Source organism: Megalobrama amblycephala, linkage group LG8 (assembly GCF_018812025.1).
Source record: "Megalobrama amblycephala isolate DHTTF-2021 linkage group LG8, ASM1881202v1, whole genome shotgun sequence".
NCBI lineage: Eukaryota > Metazoa > Chordata > Actinopteri > Cypriniformes > Xenocyprididae > Megalobrama > Megalobrama amblycephala.
The window spans coordinates 16746611-16770983 of record NC_063051.1 but is presented as its reverse complement, the minus strand read 5'-3'; the positions used below and the strand labels follow the sequence as shown (position 1 = coordinate 16770983).

General features: G+C 36.1%; 2 protein-coding genes across 5 annotated transcripts in view; both read right to left on the bottom strand.

Moving 5' to 3' along the window:
* rab6ba (RAB6B, member RAS oncogene family a) overlaps positions 1 to 1372 on the bottom strand; it is a 123663-nt gene extending 122291 nt beyond the window's left edge. The window contains exon 1 of one of the 2 annotated variants that reach the window (XM_048199693.1): positions 1155 to 1372. In XM_048199693.1, the coding sequence (XP_048055650.1) occupies positions 1155 to 1224 (70 nt within the window). In that variant the 5' untranslated portion in view covers positions 1225 to 1372. The remainder of the gene's footprint in view (positions 1 to 1154) is intronic. The other variant, XM_048199694.1, reaches the window with a different exon arrangement.
* A 1817-nt stretch (positions 1373 to 3189) lies between these two features.
* Positions 3190 to 24095, bottom strand: slco2a1 (solute carrier organic anion transporter family, member 2A1). Of its 3 annotated transcripts, none has more exons than XM_048199690.1 (14): positions 23940 to 24095; positions 16265 to 16402; positions 14859 to 15021; positions 13254 to 13469; positions 13062 to 13160; positions 11776 to 11912; positions 11321 to 11396; positions 10684 to 10848; positions 8737 to 8944; positions 6401 to 6551; positions 5305 to 5465; positions 5147 to 5211; positions 4257 to 4377; positions 3190 to 4051 (listed from the first exon to the last, which is right to left on the bottom strand). In XM_048199690.1, exons 1-14 carry the CDS (start codon positions 23997 to 23999, stop codon positions 3931 to 3933), a joined length of 1881 nt encoding a protein of 626 aa, XP_048055647.1. In that variant the 5' UTR covers positions 24000 to 24095; the 3' UTR covers positions 3190 to 3930. The 3 variants fall into 3 exon arrangements, with proteins under 3 accessions (XP_048055647.1, XP_048055648.1, XP_048055649.1); XM_048199691.1 differs by having other exon boundaries at positions 6401 to 6548; XM_048199692.1 differs by lacking the exon at positions 23940 to 24095 and adding an exon at positions 16497 to 16544.
* Between the last annotated feature and the right edge of the window lie 278 nt (positions 24096 to 24373).

The following is a 24373-nucleotide window of genomic DNA, read 5'->3' as shown; positions in this document are numbered from 1 at the left end:
TCCACAAGCTGATACACATTCTGCATGGATCAACACCACCCAGAGAAATCCACAAAAGCTGTGAGGAGGGTCTTTTAGCTACTTCACAACATCTCTGAAAGGCTTCAGAGAGAGACAACAAAATAAAGCTGGGATCAGAATCCCTGGAGAGAAGCAGTGCCTCTGTACCATGGCAGCATCCATTGTTTACTCTCACAGTGTGAATCATACACTCCGCAGCACAATCTCAGACTTAAGTCCCACAGATCTGAGGACAGCTAAGACATTCTGGAGGCTTAATTCATCTGGTAGGAGGTTTAATGACGACAGGGGGCAGAATGCCAGGGAAATCAGAGCTGAGTTGCCCTGCTAAACATTAACTTACCTACTCACATTTGCTTAGACTCATTCATCCATATCAATGGATAACTGACCTAGTCATCACTGTCATCATAGAGAAACAATACCAGGCAGAGTCGGCAGGCTGCAGCTACATAAGTTCTCTCAATGGCACACACTGGGTGTGTCTCAACATCCAGATTATTTATTTATTAATTCATTCTGTTCTGCAAGTACTCCGGCTAAATTTTACACAACACTGAAATCTGCAAATGCATCCAGATGGGCCTTTATGAAACTTTTATACCATCCTAATTGCACATAAAAAAAAAAAAAAACACTAGACTTTAGATATATGACTGCAGTACATAGCCCATCATTGTATTAAATTCACAAAATGCAGCTATTTTGCATAAATATTTTATAGTTTCATACATAAAAGCATTAAAGCAATATTATGTTGGCCTAATTAAAATGAATTAAACAGCTTTAAAACTTGATAATCAGTTGAACTGATACTTAAATCTTAATAAGTGACACACTTGCCAGTTCAGAAATACATATCTGAAGTAAATAAATACAAAAAGCACAGAATGGATAAACAGAGTGATTATTTCTAGGGAAAACATAAACTTTAAATTAAATATGTAAATTTCATAACAGATTAAAATAACATGCCACAGTAGATCCAGTGGCTTATGAATTTGATGTATAATAAAATTTCATCATCATGACCATCATGTTGAAGTCAAGCAGGTGTATATAGACCCCTGTAAATAATCAATAATAAAGCGTATTATTGAAACTTCCCTAGGAAATTCCAATATGACACTCACCGCTTTGCTCTCCAAGAAAGACGAGTTTGAATTTCCTTAAAGGGTTTCCAAAGTCATTTCCCACAGACATGTTTGAGGGCTTGTTTTTTAACAGCGTGTTCCCACCGGTGTAAATGTCTGGATGGGGCAGCGCGATGGAAAAAACGGCGCTCCTGTGCGTTTGGAAACGGGAATGCTGCACTGGATCGGCTGTCAGGCTTAATAACTGCTGCGCATGCGCGGCCTCACCTCTCTCTCCCTCACACATACACGACGTAATGCTGTATCATCAACCCACAGAACGTGACGTCATGCTGTATCAACCCACATAACATGACGTCATGCTGTATCGCCCACAGTAAACAGAGTCTTTCCTTTCATAACATACTTTTGATTATACATTGATTTATGGTTTAAAAAAATACTGTCATACTTTTGACACTGCTTGATTTGTTTGTTGATTGGGTGATGCCAGTAGAGCTGCTAATCTAAAGCCTGCTTGTGTGATCAGTAATTCCCAGTTGTGTGAGTACACTAAAGCAGACAAAAATAACTAAGCATTATTAATAACTAAGTGACATAATTTTTGTTCCCTTTAAAGAAAACAATATGAGTGTTTGGTTAATTTGTTTACACAACTTTACATAAATAACTTTAAAAATATGAATGATAATGCTAAAAGATATCAAGTGTATGTTATACAGTATATTATTATATTGAACATATTTGACAACTTAATCCCCAGCTAAATCATAATTATGACTTTGATTAACAGTTGTAATTATGAGATAAAAGTTGAATTTATGAGATATTCAGGCATAATTATGACAAAAAATAGAAATTATGAGATACTAAGACATTATGACACAAAAGGTCAAAATTATGACAAAAAGTAATATTTACAAATTGAAACATAATTATTAGATTTTTTTAAAAATAAAAAAAAACTTGATTTTGTTTGTCATTTTATGCAATAATTTAAAATAAAATTAATAAAATTATGTATATTATACAGTATATTATTATATTGAACATATTTGGCAACTTAACCCTCAGCTAAATCATAATTATGACTTTCTTGACATAAACAGTTGTAATTATGAGATAAAAAGTTGAATTTATGAGATATTCAGGCATAATTATGATATAAAAAGTCATACTTATGACAAAAAGTAGAAATTATGAGATACTAACCCATTATGAGACAAAAGGTCAAAATTATGACAAAAAGTCATCTTTACAAATTGAAACTGAGATAAATCATAATTATTAGATTTAAAAAAAAAAAAAACTCGATTTTGTTTGTCATTTTATGCAATAATTTAAAATAAAATGAATAACATTATGTATATTATACAGTATATTATTATATTGAACATATTTGGCAACTTAACCCCCAGCTAAATCATAATTATGACTTTCTTGACATAAACAGTTGTAATTATGAGATAAAAATTTGAATTTATGAGATATTCAGCCATAATTATGATATAAAAAGTCATACTTATGACAAAAAGTAGAAATGATGAGATACTAAAACATTATGAAACAAAAGGTCAAAATTATGACAAAAAGTTATATTTACAAATTGAAACTGAGATAAATCATAATTATTAGATTTTTTAAAAAGAAAAAACTTGATTTTGTTTGTCATTTTATGCAATAATTTAAAATAAAATTAATAAAATTATGTATATTATACAGTATATTATTATATTGAACATATTTGGCAACTTAACCCCCAGCTAAATCACAATTATGATTTTCTTGACAAAAACAGTTGTAATTATGAGATAAAAAGTTTGAATTTATGAGATATTCAGGCATAATTATGATATAAAAAGTCACAATTATGACAAAGATAATCATAATTATTAGATTTTTTTTTTAAAACTTGATTTTGTTTGTCATTTTATGTAATAATTTAAAATAAAATGAATAAAATTATGTTTATCATTCACTAAATCATGATTTTTTTTTTCTTTTGTGGAAGAAATGGGCTTTCATAAACAGGCAAACAGCAAAATGTAAAAAAAAAAAAAAAAAAGAGCAACAATTTGTGAACAAATTTTATATTTGAAATAACTTATACATTGGTAAATAAATGTTACATATTGCATAATAAAAAGCTTATCAGAAAGTCACGATTCATTACAGAAAAGCATTTTGTCATTTGTATTAAGAACCGTAGCAAAACAATACGAACAAAGATTATAATAAAACAGCAATATCAGGTATAAAAATATATTTTACAAACATCTTAATGCCTATTTTTAAAACGTCTTCACATTTGAAAGTAACATTTTAAATGTTCTCAGGCTACTATCGTTATTTGAAGCTACACACCTCAAGTCACACATAGTTTGATATTCGATACACTTGTGTATCTGTGTGCACTTGGGGATACAGAGCATTCCACATCCTTCACATAGTCTTCAAATAGAACCGAAGATATATGGTGGGGAAAAAATAACAATGCAATTTTCAATCATTTTGAATCATGATTCAGTTGCATATTAACCAAAGATTATGATGAATTGTTTTGAGTTACTATACATATTTATTAATACCAAAATAACTGCAGAGGTGAAAAGTCCCTGAATCTGTCCAGTTATGACCCTCCTTGCAGCAGGGGGGAATAAATACTCAAGCGGCTACTAAGTGTACAACTTGAGAAATATCCAAACTGAATTAATCAGATTTTCAGTCAGGTGTTGGAAGGAGAAATATCCAGGGGCTCAACTCTCTGAGAAAGTACTCAAAAGTGAGATCCAATAGGCTAAGCAGAGTTGAGGCATCACAGGGGTCCCTCTGGCCTTTTCTCTAAGCTGTATTCTCTGGTCCGGTGCATTTTCCAGCCAATAAATGCCAGGAGTGCAATGCCTAACGTCTTATAGCCCACCTGAAGCCCTAGATACCTGCAACAAGTCATCATGATCACCATCAGCACTAGTAATTAGTCAATTAACACTAATTAGCATCACTTAATTTCCATTTTTAGTCTTGTGTTGCTGAATACATGCGGAAGTATGTGTGTTTAAGCTTACTAAATTCAAAATCTAGAAGTTTTGACACAAATGTACCTTTATAATGTATTTAGATCAAAAGAGAACATATCCTTACCTGTTTCTAAGAAGGTTGTTGTCATAGTAACCACATCCTTGCTTTTTTCCACAAGCCGTTTTCCACCAAATACATGTGGAGTCTATGGTCATCCCGAACAGAGCCGGAGCTGGCAGCCAGGCTAAAAAAATAAATAATTTTACTACAAATTTAAATAAATATATATTTCTATGCACTAAAATACTAAATCAGCATAGATAGTTTGTAATAATTTTGTTGTGCTATGCATTGTAATTGGTACCCCTTATACAGTAGCTATGTCGTTATATCACCACAAGGGGGCGTATAGTACTTACAGTATTGCAATAGCACTTGCACAATTTAGACAGCAATTTTTTTTTTTTTTTTTTTTCAAGAAAGTGTCCTCATGTTAGAATCATTTAAATGGTGATTTATCCTTTCCACTTTCTCTCTGTGAATTATCAATTATTTTGTTTTGAGGAAAAATCTCAAGGAAAAGAAAACTCATGAGAACATTTAAATAAATAAAAGTAAAAATGTATTTTTGACCCTGGACCACAATACCAGTCATAAGAGTCAATTTTGTAAAATTGAAATTGAGGCCGAGATATAATTATTTGAAAATCTGGAATCTGAGGGTGCAAAAAAATCTAAATATTGAGAAAATCACCTTTAAAGTTGTCTAAATGAAGTCCTTAGCAATGCATATCCACTCAGAAAAATAATTTTTTGATATAATTACGGTAGTAAATTTACAAAATATCCTCCTGGAACATTAGCTTTACTTAATATCCTAATGATTTCTGGCATAAAAGAAAAATCTATAATTTTGACCCATACAATGTATTGTTGGCTATTGCTACAAATATACCCGTGCGACTTGTGACTGGTTTTTGTGGTCCAGGGTCACATTTTGGTAATTTACTTACTCAGAACCCTCAGAAGCAGAAACTGAACCCCTATGGCAAACGACTTCTCTTCTGGAGGAACTGTCCTATAAGTAAAGAAGTGAAATATGACGATGAGATAAAATAAAATACAATAACATTGTAAGTTCTCGCACTGAATGCAATGTTGTGTTTCTCACCTCAGCACCATCATGTAGATAGGGTTGTGAGTTAGGCTGGCAATAAGTCCAGCCAGAGACATGAGTAGCATTACGGGCAGGAGATAGTGAGGGCAGGCGTTGGCACAAGGGCCAGGCTTGGCGGTGCCCATAGCAGGAATACACTGGCAGTTACTAAAAATCTGTGTGCAAAGAGGCAGTGAATGTTATTATGATACGGTTTGTCAGTATGAACATGAGTGCTGTGTTTCTCAACCTGATTAAGTGAAAAATATTGGTCAACCCAATTATTTCTCTCCCTAGTTGAAACACAAAAATTGTCCGCAGATCTGTTCTGATAAAGTCACATACAACAGGAAAGAAAAAATAAAATAAATAATAAAATTAAATTAAACTAATTGAAATAATTTTAACTGCGCATATCTGTATACATATAGGTTTATCATAAATTTTTTAATTTGTATGGAACAGTTTGTGTTAGCAAAACCAGTTGAGAACCCCTGCATTACTGTGTATCTTCATTACAAACATAATTACAAGTGATTGCTATAAGGATACTATAATTCTAAAGAGAACAACAATTAAAAGTGTTTCATTAGATGCCACTGATACTAACACTTATTTTATAATGTTTTCTTGTGCTCCATTGACTTCTAATGACATAGTGTCTTCCATTGAATGTGTTGATCAAATTCAACCAGCATGGGAGTCCAGAACAAAGTCTATTTCTTACTATAATTGCTTCTTGGTATGATATGTGATGTGTCACACAGAATAATTCATCATCAGCTGCTCCTGTTAGTCTCTTGCTGGGCAATTATACAGAAGCTTTAACACTCCAAAGTTGTTCTGAGTCCCTAAAGCACTTCCTCCAGGAAGTATTACTAATTAGCGATTGATTGGACTCAACCCATTGATCGCTAACAGACCATGACTGGTCATTTGCTCAGTGTCGCTGGTACAGCAGAGGCTCATAATGAGCTGCTATCCAGCTTCAGTAATGAGCTAAATAAAGGTCTAAATGGATAGATCTATGCATGCAGTGACCCTGCTAGAACTTGAGATGGCGATTTTATGACATGAAATATGTTCTGTTTTGTCAGATTTATTTATTTACCTGGACTCTGTATGGATTCTTGGGATCCATGGTGAAGTTTTTGCACCCAGCATGGCAGGGTGAGATGAACTCAATGTTGTTTTCCCCACATACTGGGTTAAAGGTGCTGCTGGGACATGAGCAGTTTGCACTACAGGGCAGAAGAAGCCTGCTGGGCATAAAATAACACAGTTTAGCCTTTACTTGCAGAACACAGAAACATTTTATGAATCTTTATGTAATCTTAAAGAAATGGTTCACTCAAAAATTCTGTCATTACGCACCATCATGTCATTCCAAACCTGTAAGTTCTTCCATAGAACACAAAAGGGGAATTTTTTGACAAACATTATGCTCACACTTTTAAAGTGAATGCGGGCTGGGGCTGTCTCAAAATGATAACATAAAACAAGCACCATAAACATGCTCCATATACTGTATTCTTAAATATCGTTTTTTTTTAAGTCATTATTAACTGAAAATATTGACATCCTCATAGCTTTTCTTAGCATGTTCATAAAAAGTAGTGATGTACGATTGATGAAAAAATTGTTAATTTTAGTCGGTTCTTTTCTATGAATTTGTTGATAGAGTTTATTAAACTGATCTGAATGATTTGGACTGGAAGAAAATTTCATATTGTTCATCACACAATGCTACTGTATAGCTTCAGAAGATTGGAATAGCACACAGGTGGTATGGACTACTGTTATTTTATAAAAGGGTTAGTTCCTGTCCTTGATTCTGATTGGTCAATAGCTGTGTTTTATTCACGATAAACCCGACGGTTCTGTGTATCACTTCACCACACCCTTAGCAACCAGTCTTAGCAACGTAAACTGTATATACTCAACTGATATTGTTCATTGAAGCTTAGCCTACTGTGTTATGTAGAAGAGTGTTGTGAGAAAAAGATTGAGTGAGCGAGTTTATTACCTGCATTCAGATTTAGCATTTTCCTTCAGGTCAGTCCTATGTTCATAATAAATGATCTGTTTAAATGTCTGATGTATCATCTTGCCCTTTTAACATTTAAGGGGTTTTCCCATGACTGACAGCGCTAGTCAAAGCATTTGTCAGATGCGTCTTGTTCCGTTTTCAAAACAACTCAGTATTTTCTTCGCTACTGACTGACACACTCGTAAAGACAGTCTTTGCCGCCATCTAATGGCGTAATAATGTAACTTCTCTTGCTGTTCACGGTCAGGGAATATTTTTTTCCGGCAGAAGGAAGGCTTTTATTGAAAGTTTACTTCATGAAAGATGCATTGTTACATATTTTTGGCTTTAATATTTGTATTGTGTGGTAACCGTTTTATAAAAGCAATAAGGTACTCGAGGCTAGTGCTGTAATTGTGAATAAGTCAGGACTGAATGGGTTGCAGGCACGATGCGAAGCGGACAACGCCCTTCAGCTGTGACTTATTCATGATACAGCACAGCCTCTCTTACCTTATTGCTTAAATATTTTCATGATACTCTTATGCTGCTTTTTGAAGGTTAAAATCTTCAGTCATTCATCATAAATGTATGTCATCTTCTGTGTTCCATGGAAGAATGAATAAGGCCTTGGAAAATCATGAGGTTAAGTATACAATGACAGAATCTTCATTTTGGGGTGATCTATTCCTTTAACATCCAGAACACAGTCACAGGGTGTTTAAACGTACAATTGTTTTCACAATGACAATAATAGTAGTATGTTCATAAAGTTTATGGCACATAGTCAAATCACTTGAGTTACCATGTGGACGCATAGTGTTCTAGAGAAACAAACTTTTCCTTTCCTCCCAGTTGGCATAGTGAAAAGGATCAGATATGTAGGACACAGTATTTTGAGTGTTTAAGTGTCGGAACTACTTCAACAGATTATACAGCATTTTTACTGGAAGTTGTTCTGAACCCAAAGATACAATCTTTCACTAGAACACAATGGTCTGAATCCAAACACTGCCAGAAGACAAAGAGCAGAGTGTATTAGTGTTTTCAGGGTCTATGAAACCGGCTGTCTTTAACTGGCCCTATTTATAGAAGAGATATTTATACTACACTCTCACATATAACTGTCAGAAGAAAGGCAGTTAAACTCAGGTTCTCCAGAGGGACTGTCTGTGCATTCAGTCTTCTGACAGTTATTGAATTGAACAGAGAAAATTCCAATCAACATGGAAGCAATCAAACAAATAAGAACTGTCTGTTTGGTGGTTCAAGCAATCCAGACTAAAATTTTTATAGATTTATCTAATTTATTAATCTATTTATGTATTTTGTACTGATTTATTAACTCTATCTAGATTGTAAAAAAAAAATATATATTTCGTCAATACCAAATCAAAAGAGCATCCTGTGAAACTCACCCATTGGTGGCATTAGACGTTTTGGGGTAAACACCAGCAACATCTTGTGTGGGGCAGCCCATGAAGAAAAGAGGCACACAGCAGGAGGCGGAGATGGTGAGCATTACAACAGAGAAACGTGGAATTGCTCTGAATGACAACCCCCAGCGTTTCATGATCAGACCCCCTAGCAACATCCCCACAGCAACGGATGGCAGGTTTAAAGCACCTGAGAGAAAACAAACATTCATTCACAGATATTTTCATAAGGGATCTTTCTCAGTATAAAATCACATGGACTATGCCATATTTTAGCTACATACAGTGCATCCGGAAAGTATTCACAGCGCTTCACTTTGTCCACATTTTGTTGTTTATAGCCTTATTCCAAAAGGGAAATCATTTTCCTCAAAATTCTACAAACAATACCCCATAAGGACAACGTGAAAGAAGTTTGTTTGAAATCTTTGCAAATGTACTGAAAAATAAATAAAAAAATCACATGTACATAAGTATTCACAGCCTTTGCCATGGCACTCAAAATTGAGCTCAGGTGCATCCTGTTTCCACTGACCATCCTTGAGATGTTTCTACAACTTGATTGGAGTCCACCTGTGGTAAATTCAGTTTATTGGACATGATTTGGAAAGGCACTGTCTATATAAGGTCCCACAGTTAACAGTGCATGTCAGAGCACAAACCAAGCCATGAAGAGCAAGGAATTGTCTGTAGATCTCTGAGAGAGGAATGTATTGAGGCACAGATCTGGGGCAGGGTACAGAAAAATTTCTGCAGAATTGAAGGTCCCATTGAGTACAGTGGCCTCCATCATCCGTAAATGGAAGAAGTTTGGAACCACCAGGACTCTTCCTAGAGCAGGCCGCCTGGCCAAACTGAGCAATCAGGGGAGAAGGGCCTTGGAAGGGAGGTGACAAGAACCCGATGGTCACTCTGACTGAGCTCCAGCGTTTCTCTGTGGAGAGAGGAGAACCTTCCAGAAGAACAACCATCTATGCAGCACTCTACCAATTAGGCCTGTATGGTAGAGTGGTCAGACAGAAGCCACATGACAGCCTGACTGGAGTTTGCCAAAAGGCACCCAAAGGACTCTCAGACCATAAGAAACAAAAATCTCTGGTCTGATGAAACAAAGATAGAACTCTTTGGCCTGAATAGCAAGCGTCCTGTCTGGAGGAAACCATTGAAGCATGGTGGTGGCAGAATCCTGCTGTGGGGATTTTTTTTCAGCAGCAGGAACTTGGAGACTAGTCAGGATAGAGGGAAAGATGAACGCAGTAATGTACTGAAACATCCTTGATTTAAAAACCTGCTCCAGAGCATTCTGGACCTCAGACTGGGGCAAAGGTTCATCTTCCAACAGGACAATGACTTTAAGCACACAGCAAAGATAACAAAGGAGTGGCTGAGGGACAACTCTGTGAATGTCCTTGAGTGGCCCAGCCAGAGCCCAGACTTGAACCCGATTGAACATCTCTGGAGAGATCTGAAAATGGCTGTGCACCGACGCTCCCCATCCAACCTGATGGAGCTTGAGAGGTCCTGCAAAGAAGAATGGGAGAAACTTCCCAAAAATAGGTGTGCCAAGCTTGTAGCATCTTGAGGCTGTAATTGGTGCCAAAGGTGCTTCAACAAAGTATTGAGCAAAGGCTGTGAATACTTATGTACATGTTTTTTTTTTTTTTTTTTTTCTTATAAGTTTGCAAAGATTTCAAACAAACTTCTTTCACGTTGTCATTATGGGGTATTGTTTGTAGAATTTTGAGGAAAATAATGAATTTAATTCATTTTGGAATAAGGCTGTAACATAACAAAATCTTAAAAAAGTGAAGCGCTGTGAATACTTTCCAGATGCACTGTATACTGTACACAGCAATGTCAATGAGATAGGGTGACGTTTCTCTTAAAACTGTACTCATATATAATGAAATCTATTATATGTTGGCTGACCAATAAGAAGGCTGCTGTAGGCTGCAGTGGCACTGTACTGGCGCTCCAGGAACTTGTTGAGGAAGGTGGCAAGTCCAGCGATCACAGAGGAGAAACAGCACTGGGTCAGAACCAGCAGCATAAAGATAGGACTTAGCAACAGCCTGACGAACATCTTAGGGAACACTGCAAAAAAACAGATAGACCACAAAAAAATATTACTTTCATTCATTAATGTATGAAAAGTTTATATAAACGGATTTCCTGCTGTACACTCATATATATGAGTGAACGGCAGGAAATCAGTTTTGCCCCGAGTACACATAAATGAAGACACGATCATGTGTAAACCAGCTTCTTACAAATCATGTCCTGGAGGCAGTTATATTCATAAGAACTTGTCAGATCCTGTTAAAGTAACAACCTAAGCATGCTGTATGACGCAAGAGACAAACAGCACACGTATGCCTCATCAACAGGACTGCAGAAATATTCGTTCTGATTGATTATACTTTTTTACAATTTATTCTATTTTCAATTACCCTAGTCAACTATGTTTATAACTTATAATAAATTTGAATGCTCATTACTATACTAATAAAATGGTCGTACTATACTTATTCTAATTGACTACATTGCATAATGAACCTGGACTCACATTTAAGGAAATCCAGCATGGAGCTTTCTGACTTCTTGGGGTCTTCTTTCATGATGTCACCCTCCAGTTCAAAAGACTGCAAAAAAGACTTTCTTATTAGCATATTAGAATGATTTCTGAATGATCATGTTACACTGAAGACTGGAGTAACAATGCTGAAAATGAACCTTGACCATAACAGGGATAAATCCCATTTTAAAATATGTCAAAAATAGAAAACAGTTATTATGAATTATTCATTTTTTTTAAATGAAGGTGCCATATAGTGGAGAGATTATAGGAAGCTTCTGTGTAGCTTCAAACAGCATCTGTTTAAATGAGTAAAATGCTACATTTGTATTAAGCATATTATAGCAACTCTTCCTGATTAAAAAGTGCAAAAAGTTTTCTCCCATGTTTCAAAAATCAGTGCCATAGAAGTGTTCATTTGTCATTAAAACAAAACCATGACTGACCTTCTCTACATGAAGTGACTTGGGGAAGAAGAAGTAAGGGATTGAGGTGAGAGCTAGACCTCCAGAAGTGATGAGCAGACCCATCCACCATGCACCAACCCAGCGAGGGTCAGTAGGGGTCAACTCCAATGCCTCCCCTAGAGGAAAGAAACTGGATGTAACACTGCAGCTGTCTACAATTAAAGGATTACTTCAATTTAAAATGAAAATTACCCCATGATTTACTCACCCTCAAGCCATCCTAGGTTTATATGACTTTCTTCTTTCAGACTAATACAATCGGAGTTATATTAATAATTACCCTGATGCCCTAAACGTTTATAATGGCAGTGCACGGAAACCACCTGTTTGAAACTCAAAACAGTGCATTCATCCATCATAAACGTACTCCACACGGCTCTGGGGGGTAAATAAAGGCCTTCTGAAGCAAAGCGATGCGTTTGTGTAAGAAAAATGTCCATATTTAACATGTTATAAAGTAAAATAACTGGCTTTCATCAGACCGCCTTCCGCATTCGATTTACGAAGAAAGTGTAACGCCTCTCGCAGTTCAAAACGCTTACGCTACATCCTACACCTTCCGTATTCAACTTACAAAACAAGTAAGTTGTATAAGAAAGGTGTAGAATGTCACGCCAGTTATGCTTTTTTTATGTTTTATATGGAATGGCCTTCTGAATCGAAGCGATACGTTTGTGTAAGAAAAATGTCCATATTTAACACGTTATAAAGAAAAATAACTATCTTCCGCCAGACCGCCTTCCGTATTAAACTTACGAAAAAGGCGTAACTGACACGACATTGTACACCTTCCGTGTTCAACTCACTTGTTTTGTAAGTTGAATACGGAAGGTGTAGGATGTAGCGTAGCGTTTTGAACTGTGTTTTGAAGGCATTACACTTTCTTCGTAAGTTGAATACGGAAGGCGGTCTGGCAGAAGTTAGTTATTTTACTTTAACATGTTAAATATTGACACCCTGATGCTCTAAATGCATCGCTTCACTTCAGAAGGCCTTTATTAACCCATTGGAGTACATTTATGATGGATGGATGCACTTTTTTCAAGCTTCAAACAGACAGTTTCCGTGCACTGCCATTATAAACGTTTAGGGCATCAGGGTAATTATTAACATAACTCCTATTGTATTTGTCTGAAAGAAGAAAGTCATATACACCTAGGATGGCTTGAGGGTGAGTAAATCATGAGATTCATTTTTATTTTAAAGTGAAATAATCCATTAACAGTAACATAAAGAAAAAGAATACTTTTTTGCTGTAAACAAACCTGTGCTGGATCTGTCCACATCCACATAAATACGCAAAACCACAGAGCCCATGAGGAATCCAAAGGAAGGCCCAAACACTGACAAAGCAAAGAGAATAGCTGCAACATACAACAACAGGAATGTCAATAATCTTTACAGTTCTTTCAATGAACATTATGAAACTCTTGTAAAAAAAAAAAAACTAAACGAACCAATATAGAGAGGTGAATTCCCAGCCCCTGCAAAGTCATCTATATAAGATATGCCAAAAGGTTGGATGGGGACAGAACCAATTCCGAAAAGCAGTTGGGCCGTAGCCATTAACACCCAAAATTTACTGGTGTCCACAAGCTTCCGTGAATCCTCCTGACCACAAGCCTCGGCACCAGTTGAATTCCCACGCACATCACACATGTCCTGTCTGCTCGCTGTTGAATTAAAACACAGAAATATAACACGTTCATCCAAACAGCTATCAATCACATCAGCCACCCAGATATTTGTGTTTAGTAACATTTATAAATGTTTACTGGAATGAAGACAAAATATCTACGGTCCACATTTTTCACTTAAAACGTGATGGGTGAAGGTGCTACTGAAGGTTAAATAAAATCATTTACTCACCTCATATTGTTTCAAACTTTCATTAACACAAACTGAGATATTTAGTAAAATGTCCAAGCTGCTCTTGTTCACACAATTGGCTTTATGCAGAATGTCACATGAACAAACAGGAAAACAGGCAATCAGTTAAGCTAGCTAGTTCTTTTTATTGTTGGCATTTTATTTTATTTACATATCTAAATGTTAGCAAGAAGATGGAAAATAATAAATTTACATAATCTTCATATGCAATGGAGATCAGTTATGCTCATCTTTGCTTGGTATCTTGAGTAAAACAGCTCTATATTTAACAAAGCACATACAAAAGACCTGAACCGGAGACAATGCAACCTGTTTTACCTGCATAAACCAAAAACAACCATGGACACTATTCACTTTCATTGTATGCAAAAGAGCAGCTTGGACTCTCTACAGTACATTTATTTTTCACAGAAGAAAGAAAGGCATACAGGTTTGAAATAACATGAGGGTGAGTTAAAACATGGCTTTAAAGACTTATGTAATTTTCGTTTAACCTTTGCATAACATTGTAATGTTAGGCCAAATGACAGTATCTGCAGGCAGAATAGGGTAAGTGAGAGAATGGAGCAAAAATAAAAGGTCTAAGGAAGTTTAGGGAGATAACCATTATCTCTTGGAGTAAATTCCTTTTTCTTTTCTGATCAATCAGGCAGTCTTATCTCTACAGTATCCCTCCACTCCTTTGTCCTAATCTCTTTCCCTTTTTCTCTATACCCTCTCCCTCTTAAAACCTCAATCCATTTATTTCTTTATGTTTTTTTCCCAACCTATGCTAAACCCTGTCTAAGAAGGGAGACTAGGGCCAAAATGGAGTCTCTCGGCAGCAACTTCCTGTAGACCTGCCTACCCTGTTATGTCTAAGCTGATGTTTATCATTCAGCTGTGTTATTTTAGATCCCCTCTTTGTTGTGTCTGGTTTTCTTCAAAGTGTCCTGAGCCTTTTTAAATGAGTATGATGATAGTATCATTTTGATGAGCTTAGAGTCTAAGATCCAGGGCATGAAACAATATGAACATGCATAAAAACAAACTAAGACAGAAAATGGGGAGAAAGTGCAGAGCTCATTCCAACAGATGTGTACATTTTCCTAATAACTTTACGCTTCGTAAAATTCACATTGATTGGTTTCATTGAGACAAATATGGATGCTAATGGCCTGAATGACACTTACCATGCAGAACAGAATCAAAGGTGTAGGGCTGGGAAAGGAAGTGAGGTAGAGCTAAGATCATGGCACTTATCGCCATTAGAAGGCCACCCAGTCCAATGAATCGAGGTCGATGAACCCGACTACCCATGTAACTGACAAATACTATCAGCACTGTGTTCCCTACCTAAATAGAAAAAGCAGAAAAACAAGTCACATAAAGCAGCCTGTACTTTTTCTTATTGCACTTATACAATACACCAATATTTGTAGATATCCTACAGTTTAAAGCCTGTTCCATGTTGAAAAGATGAGCATATGTACTATAGTCTTCTGTATGTTTTGTTTTGGATGTGGTGTACAAGGCTTCTTAACTAGCTTGACTAGATTAGACTTCTCTAAACATCCAGCCACTTCAGAAAGATCACGTTGGTTGCAGGGTTATTATCGTATTTAAAACTAATACCATGAAGAACATTTTGATTACTTTTCAGGGTGGACTGTTTTAAGTTAATGCATTATTTATTTTTTATAAAAATACCTTATATATGACATAACTAGGGATTCGCATAATAAGAGTAGAATTTTGGTTACTAGCCAGTATTTAAGATCTGTGTCCGTTGCACATGCTAATTTCCCCTATTTCTACATTTAGATGACCTTTGCTGTCATTTAACGCTCACTTAAAACAGTTCATGTGACTACAGTGGTTCAACCTTAATATTATAAAGCGACAAGAATACTTTTTGTGTGCCAAAAAAACAATATCTAGTGATGGACGATTTCAAAACACTGCTTTGAAGCTTTCCGAATCTTTTCGAATCAGTGGTTCGTAGCACCAAAGTCACGTGATTTCAGTAAACAAGGATTCGTTATGTCGTAAGTGTTTCGAAATTTCAATAGTTCACGTGACTTTGGCATTTTGATACGCGATCCAAACCACTGATTTGAAACAAAATATTTGCAAAGCTTCGAAGCAGTGTTTCGAAATCGGCCATCACTAGATACTGTTGAAAAGTCGTTATTTTGGTTTTTGGTGCACAAAAAGTATTCTTGTCACTTCATAACATTAAGGTTGAACCACTGTAGTCACATGAACTGTTTTAAATATGTACCTTTCTGGGTATCTGAAAGTGTTAATTATCTTGCTGGCCATCGGATTTGATCAAAAATATCTTAATTTGTGTTCTGAAGATGAACGAAGGTCTTACGGTTGGTTGTAGAACAACATGAGGGTGAGTAACTAATGACAGGATTTTCATTTTTGGGTGAACTAACCCTTTAAAGTTAATATTTAAAACACTAATAATTTAACACTCTTAAATGTATAATCTAAAAATAAATATAAATACACTTGTAGAGTTTCAATGGTTCCACTTAAGCAAGCCCTAGATGTCTCTTTAAAAGACTATATGGAATGATCTGTATACCTCATGGAGGGAAGAGATGGTTCCTGAGGAGAGGCTGTCCAGGCCATAGCGTCTCTCGATTGTAGTGATGGTGCTCTTGAAGTAAGAGCTATATAAGAGCTGAGTGAGCTGGAGCAGGCCATGACACAACACGAAGATCTACAGGAAGACAGAGCAAGAAAGCATACAAGAACTGTCAGACATACGGGTTATGATTACAGCGTACTAAACATTCTCCTATGATTAAAGGAACCTGGTGTTCTATGATCTGACTGAGCAAGTGCATTCATCAGTATGTTGTTCCAGCGTCACATGGGAGTTATTTGAAAAAGCACATCTGGAGCTAAACAACAACTCCCTAAATTTAGAGTTAAATACCAAATCTCTACAGACAGTGAGATCTGGGACTTTGATCTTCACTGCCTCACCTCAGAACATGCAGGTTAACTACACTGATTTCACAATATATTTGAGTTCACTTCATAAATAGGGAAAAGGCAACATAGGTTAAACCAAACATAGAGCTTTTAAAATCACCTTCAAGATTTACACTGTTGTTTTAATTCAGCTATAAAAAGCTGCTGTGATAAAACGGAAAACCAGAGCAGCGGTGTCTCTGCTTTCCATTAGTATGTGACACTCTCTATATATTTTCAAATCCTAGAAAGAAGTTCTACCATTCTTAGAGACCTGAAATGAAAATTCATCCTAGCTATTTTGTAAATGCATGTTATAGATCTAATTATGAATGTATCTGGCATGTTTCATCTTTTATGTCTGTCATGTTATGTCATAACTCAAACTTCTGTTGAAAACAGCAGACAGACAGCCCCTTTATCAGGTTTTCCAGGATCAGTGTGTTACCCCTGTCAGAGTGTGTTGGCATCTGTCAGAGCTTGTTTTCAGTGAATGTCTGAGAAGTGATATGCTATAATTTGGTCACTGTCGGTATTGGTCTGCATCTGTCTGTGCAGTGCGTCAATTGGCCTTTAGTTCATCATACATGAAGTATTTGTTTCATAACATGCTTTAAGCACAAAGCTATAGCCATATTTACCTGCTGTACTGGTTGGCAAATTATCTGATTTTTATGTTTGTCTAGAGAGTTAGCAGTATTTGTTCACCCCTCTTGAGTGAGGCTCCTGATGATAAGCCATAAATGCAGTGGAGATAAAGACTCATAAATTTGGAACGTTTCCCTGTTTGTGTGTTTGAGAAAGCCGCAGCTGCTCCCATATCATATAAACTTTTTTGTGCCCAAGACGTCATGAGCACAAGCAGAGGAAAGTTCGCAGAGTTTTCAGAGGTATGAAGCAATCTGATGGGGCATGTAGAGATCTGGACTGGATTTCCTAAACAAACACAAGACATAAATCCCTCTCCCTTGCTCCTAAACAAACACAAGACATAAATCCCTCTCCTTTGCTCGCCGCCAGCTCTCAATTGCAGGCAAAAGCGCTATGCTTTTCGATGGCTTCTAGAACAGCTAATGCTCCAATTAAATCTTCAGCTTTATGGTTTGTTAGCACGCATAATAGCTGCTTTTGACACAGTTGCTACGATTTCTTTCTTGTTTTTCAGGGAATGGGCTTTTAATTACAGAAATATTTTGATAGGCTGTGTCCACTCAAGCAGCCCAACTAAATGCCTTTGTTAGATGTTTGAATGGCAGCTCTGTGCCTCTTTCTGCCCCAGTGCCAGTTCCACATTTGGTTCAGCTTGAATTATTCCACACGCAGCAGCCACGTCTGTATCCTTTCACGTATAATGTTACAAGGAAGCTTGAGCAGATTTCTCTTTTTTATTGTTTTTTTTTTCCAAGTCTCTCTGATAAATCAACACTATGAGCAATCTTTCTCCAGAGGCCATTATTCAATATGTGTCCCTCATGTACAGTAGGTGTACTATGATCAGGGCATGTTACTATATTAACAGCTATTAGGCCACAAAAGTGCACATGTACAGCATAACTTGACATAAGTTCCTGTGCAAAATTACAGCTGGCGGGTTCATCAGTGCGTAATTCTCCACAAGCAGTTGTAAATCTTTTGCAGAGCTGGCACACGTTTGATCATTCGCTGCGTTGTGAATGACTGTTATAGCCTTGGGTGAGCACAAAGCATGCTGAAATATTTGTTTAGTATTGAAGCAACGTGTGAATCGTTTTTGGAATTTTGGAAGAACAAAAATAAAACAATCCAGCCAAATGTAAGAGAAAATTATTGTCAGACATTTGTCCCACTGTTACCTCAAGCATTTAGGCCCTGGCAGGCTGCTTTACGCATTCTAGGAAATTAGAAAAAAAGAGTCAAATTACTTTTTCTATAGATGCATCTGCTTTTCATTTATTCTTTATCACATTAGTCTGTAAACTGTTCTTAAACTTTTTGACTTGTCCAACACAACATTCGAAGGTCCCTCATATACTGTATTATTAACAGAAACTGGGAATGTCAATAAATTAAATTAATCACAATTATTCTTGTGATTCCAGAGTTTCGATGATTTCATAAAGAACCTTTAGCATCCATGGAAAATTTCCATTGCACAAAAAGTTCTTTAGGATTATTGAAATATTCTTCACAGAAAGAAAAAAAAAAAAGCTCTTTTTAAGAGAACCCAAAATGGATCTTTAATTGCATCACTACAAAAAAAAAAGCCCTTTGGAACCTTTATTCTTAAAGGGATAGTTCACCCAAAAATTAAAAATATATATGACTATCTTCTTTCGACTTGCGCAGTATGCGTACGGTCGCCTGCCAGAAGCTAGTTAGTTGAATTTATAATTTATAAAGTTTTAAATATGGATATTTTTCTTACAAAAACATATCCCTTCACTTCAAAAGGCCTTTATTAAAGGGTTAGTTCACCCAAAAATGAAAATTCTGTCATTAATTACTCACCCTCATGTCGTTCCACACTCGTAAGACCGTCGTTCATCTTCAGAACACAAATTAAGATATTTTTGATGAAATCCGCTGACTCAGTGATTCCTCCATTGATAGCAAGATAATTAACACTTTCTGATGACCAGAAAGGTACTAAAGACATATTTAAAACAGTTCATGTGACTACAGCAGTTCAACTTTAATGTTATGAAGTGACGAAAATACAGAGCTTGTATCAAACTGCCAAAGTCACATGATTTCAGTAAATGAGGCTTCATTACATCATAAGTGTTTCGAAATTTCAATGGTTCACCACTGGGCGGCGTGACTTTGGCAGTTTGATACACACTCCAAACCACTGATTCGAAACAAAAGATTCGTAAAGCTTCGAAGCTTCATGAAACAGTGTTTTGAAATCGCCCATCACTAGATATTGTTGCATAAAGTCATTATTTTGTTTTTTGGCACACAAAAAGTATTCTCGTCGCTTCATAACATTAAGGTTGAACCACTGTGGTCACATGAACTGTTTTAAATATGTCTTAAGTAGCTTTCTGGGCATCTGAAAGTGTTCATTATCTTGCTGGCAATACAGGCCTGACTGAGCCATCAGATTTTATCAAACATATCTTAATTTGTGTTTCGAAGATGAACAAAGGTCTTACAGGTGTGGAACGACATGAGGGTGAATAATTAATGACAGAATTTTCATTTTTGGGTGAATTAACCCTTTAACCCTCTGGAGCATATGGATTACTTTGATTATGGATGGATGCATTTTTTTGTTTGTTTGTTTTAAAACATGGGCCCCCATTCACAATCATTATAAACCTTGGAGGACTAAGGATATTTTTAAATATATCTCCGATTGTGTTTGTCTGAAAGAAGATAGTCATATACACCTAGGATGGCTTGGGGGTGAGTAAATCATGGGATAATTTTTGGGTGAACTATCCCTTTAAGTTTACAAGTTTTTATTATATGACTGAACTGTAGTCTTGACAAACAGATTTGGAAATTTAAGTGAGTTCAAATTGATTTCCCCATTCAAGTAGATTGTAGAACTGTTTGACTATTGCCAACACAAAGACCGAGATGACCGCAGAGTGAACTTGCATGCCTTAAAGGGACTTTGATAGAGTGTCATTAGTTTTGAATCAGCAGAGCATTTTAATGATGTTTGAATTGCACTGACATTGTAGATCAGGCCTAATGTTCTTAGCATAAAGTGAGTGATTCAAACTCCACAGATAGAAAACCAATGATGAAAGATTCAATGAACGTGCTGAAAAGCTGTTCCTGTCGTCTGTCCAGACCTAGATTTTCCCTCCTCCTCAGCAGCTATTGTGCTACAAAAAGAGTCCTGCTGAGTAAAGAGAATCAGGGGAAGAACTGACTTTGATGTTTGATGTTGTACATGCTTCTCTACACTGCTATCACGTGTTACAGGGGCCATTAAGCAGACATTTTCGGATTTCCTCAGGATATAAAGCTTAAACAGTCCAAAAAGTACAAGCCCAACGTCCCAATCAATTTTTCCCATCCTGTGCACCACAGCTACAAAAATAACAGGACATTCAGGAGCTGTTTTACTTTGGGTTGAAACAAGCACAGTCCAATTCTGTATTCTATTCATATTACAAGAACACATTTAGTGGACAAACATAATGATTACAAAATAGTCTCAAGTTTACAAATGATGAACTTGATAGCTATGTTTGAATTCCCAATTTTTCACATTGAATGGCTTCAAAGAAAATCTTGCAAATGGGAGTCAAAAAGTCAGCAACGATTCAATGAAATCAACTGAAAAAAATTAGAGAAGCTGTTCCACACTAATGCAATACAGATTTAACAATTTTTTTTCTCAGTAAAGAGTAAATGCATGACAATATTACATACTGCCAAGAGCAAATCAGTGGATGGTGGAATAGACGGAAAAATGCAAGATTAATCTTTCTTAACATTTAACTCATTTCTTTGTCAACATGTGCAATCTTATTCTTAAGATGACCTGTAGCCCAAATAAATGACATTCCCCCTCTGCAATTTCTAATTACAAGCTCAAGAAAACATTTTGAAATCCCAGCCCGCATTCATCTAAAATAATGTAGCTAAATGGCTGAGATATTAATTTTTTTTTTTTTTTTTCAGATTTGAACAGAATTACGTAACATGCAATTGCAAAAAGTGTGCAAAAGAGTGAAAAAGCAAGCCATGCTATCAGTATTACCTGTCAATTTAAATGAGTTTAAATCTGAAAAGGGTTTTGGGGATTGTAAACAGGCCAAGTGCACCGAACAACATGTTCTACACCTTCTTTCAACATACGTCATCAATGCCTGACTCATTTTGATGAACAAAACACATGTATGCAAAACCTGTCCGTTTAACATGAGCAGCTTTGCTCCATTGGTTACACAGACACAAATACTCAATCCATTTACACATACTTGCAACACTCTCACACCCTTATTGCAAACACGTAAAGTCTAAGTAAGAGCTGAGTGCATTTGTGTGTCATAGCTAAGCAAAATTAACAGTAACTTCCAAAAGAAACATACAACGCATGACTTTGGATCGCAAGTCTATAGTCTATTTTTTGATTTTGGAGAGTATGTGAAGCTTCTCGTGAAACTTGTACTTTCATTCATTAGAAATAAATTACCACAACAACAGTCAGTGCCCTAATAAGGGGGCGAAAAGGAATTCCATAGAACGGAGTAAGGCAGACGCTTCTGTATCTGTGTCATATCAAGCTGTCTTAGCTATTATTATTGCAAACAACCATCTTCATTGGAATTGTTTCTGGTCAGTGTTTTTGTTACATGCCAATATTATCACAATTACAAAAAACAGATCTGAAGTGGGTGTGAAACACTTAGGTGAACAAATTTGCTTCTCTCCTTTTAATATGACACAAACAACCTCTGGGCTGGTTTGTCACAGGTGATTCGTGATTACAGGTTATTACTTTTGGTGGAGTGATGATGACTCTAAAGCATTTTTCAAATCCAGACAAACTCAAATGGAATTTTCTATAATGTCCAATCACCAGGATATGCTATAGGGGTTGATCACTGTGAAATTGAGAAAGCGCAACAAGTGAACAATAGATTTGTTAACATGTTCAAATTGAATTCGGTCTGATTTAACGTTCTGCTGGGGCCATTTGTATAAACTTAGTCACTATATTAAGACTGTGTCTTAGTTTGACCAACTTGCAGTTAACCAAGGGGTAATCAATGTCATTTTTCCAATTCCAATTACACCAATCTACCTTTTTATGTAACAGACTTTAAAAAATTAGGACCACTCTTCAAGAAAAAAAAACCCCTGTCTTAACTTTTAAGACTAGTCTAAGTGGTTCATGCAACTGGACCCTGTTTCTGAACCCTAAACTTTGCAATCCGGTTCACATTTTCGTTCACATGTGCATTCATGTATTTCAAACAATCACCTCTATATACAGTTTTTTAAGCAAACATTTAGTAAATATTCAGTCTACTCCACTGACCAGTTCATAAGATCTCTGGCCAAGGTATTTTTATATCCTACTGAGAAGATTCAAGTGTTTACATGCTTATTTTTTCCCTACTTATTATATTATTTCAGGTCTACACCATCCCTTTCAATACAATGGAAATTTCATTTAGATCGAGCACAGTTGGATCGATTAAGGTGTTTACATGAAGGCTTTTCAATCCGACAGAGCCATCAATCCAAATATAAACAGATTATCTTGGTGCATAAACAGCAACGATGGTCAAGATCTACTGAGAGATATGAACAGCTTTATCAATCACAAATAAATCCATGAATCTTGGCAAAGCCAAGCTGAAATAGTTTTGACACCACTTAGTAAGACAAAACACTCTGTGGTCAGGGGATCTTTCTCCAGACAATCTCCAAACACAAAAACAAGATAATTAAATGTCAAATGCATGACAGACATAATGTGCGAGACGACAGAACCATATTTTTTGTCTAATAGCCCTACATTCCACAGACATTTGCTTGAGAGTATAACCTGAATGAATGGAGTTCATGCTGTACTTTAACTAAGCATCGCTTCTGGCAAGCCATCTGATATACTGCCTCTTCATCCACAGCTGCTTCAAACAGACATAAGTCTATCTGCACTGACAGTCAGAAACAGTGAAACCTGTTTCTGCTGTCAAACACCTTAAATTAAACACTCAGGGCTTCAAACAATCTGGCTTTACAAGTGTGAAAGACATAAAGCAGCTGCATGACTTGTATCCAGTGAACCTGTTTACTATATTCACATTGATAAGCGGGATGAAGGATTGTAAACAGCAAGACTTTATAATCCTAGATCTTAGGCAGACAGTGTCCAGGTGGTTTCATTGATACATTTATAGTATTAGATATTATTATTATTAAATTAAGGTTTGATTTGATTTTTTAATTGAAGGACTGGGAACTAATAAAACATAAAGCCCTAAGAACTCACAAGTGTTAAAGACAAAGTCCAAAGCCAATAAAAATGATAAAAAAAAATACAAATAATAATATAATGTACCACCACTGAAAGTCACATCACCACCACCAACAATGGCAAGTGCATTAACTGCCTTTGAAATGATAATTAAACAATTTAGAAAAAATATGTCTAGCCTAATGACAGTGAACAAAAGTAATAACTTTATACTATATTTATATCTTATATAAACTAATTAAATTAACTTAATATTGATATTGTGTGAATCTTTATCAATAACAGTATTATAAACAACAACAACAACAACAACGACCATAAAACAATAATAACAATAATAATTTACCTTTATGTTACTAAAGAACGCTGGCTTGGGTTTCTTAATGTCTTTGGCGTATATGTCCATGCTGAGAGGTGAAGCTGGTTGTTTCAACAAGGATGAACAAGACACGTTTCCACTTCGGTGATCGTCTATGGGGGATTATATGACCATTATCAGTGATGTCACGAGCCCTGCCTAAAGCTCGTCGACCCCGCCCACTACTCCACGCGCGATTGTTTTGGTGATTATTATCTCTTTCCCCATATGACAGAACGGATTTCATTTCTTCATATTACACGGTCGTACTGCACTCTCAGTAAGGAATCTGTGCAAAGACGTATCATAAACAGCGTAAATCATTTAGCTATATTCCATTTAATGATAACAGAGGAGAACAGGATAACTTTTGCTCTTCTGTTTGTGCGCGTGGGGTTGTTACACTGAACATGCATTTGTAA

Bases quoted from the DNA above. Each gene is read 5' to 3' on its own strand.
- slco2a1 (XM_048199690.1), bottom strand. From the start codon at position 23,999: ATGGACATATACGCCAAAGACATTAAGAAACCCAAGCCAGCGTTCTTT. The intron at 15,022-16,264 runs GTATACAGATCA...TTTTCTATTTAG, and splicing joins CCATCTCTTCCCTCCATGAG to GTAGGGAACACAGTGCTGAT. The intron at 10,849-11,320 runs GTGAGTCCAGGT...GTTTTTTTGCAG, and splicing joins CATGCTGGATTTCCTTAAAT to TGTTCCCTAAGATGTTCGTC.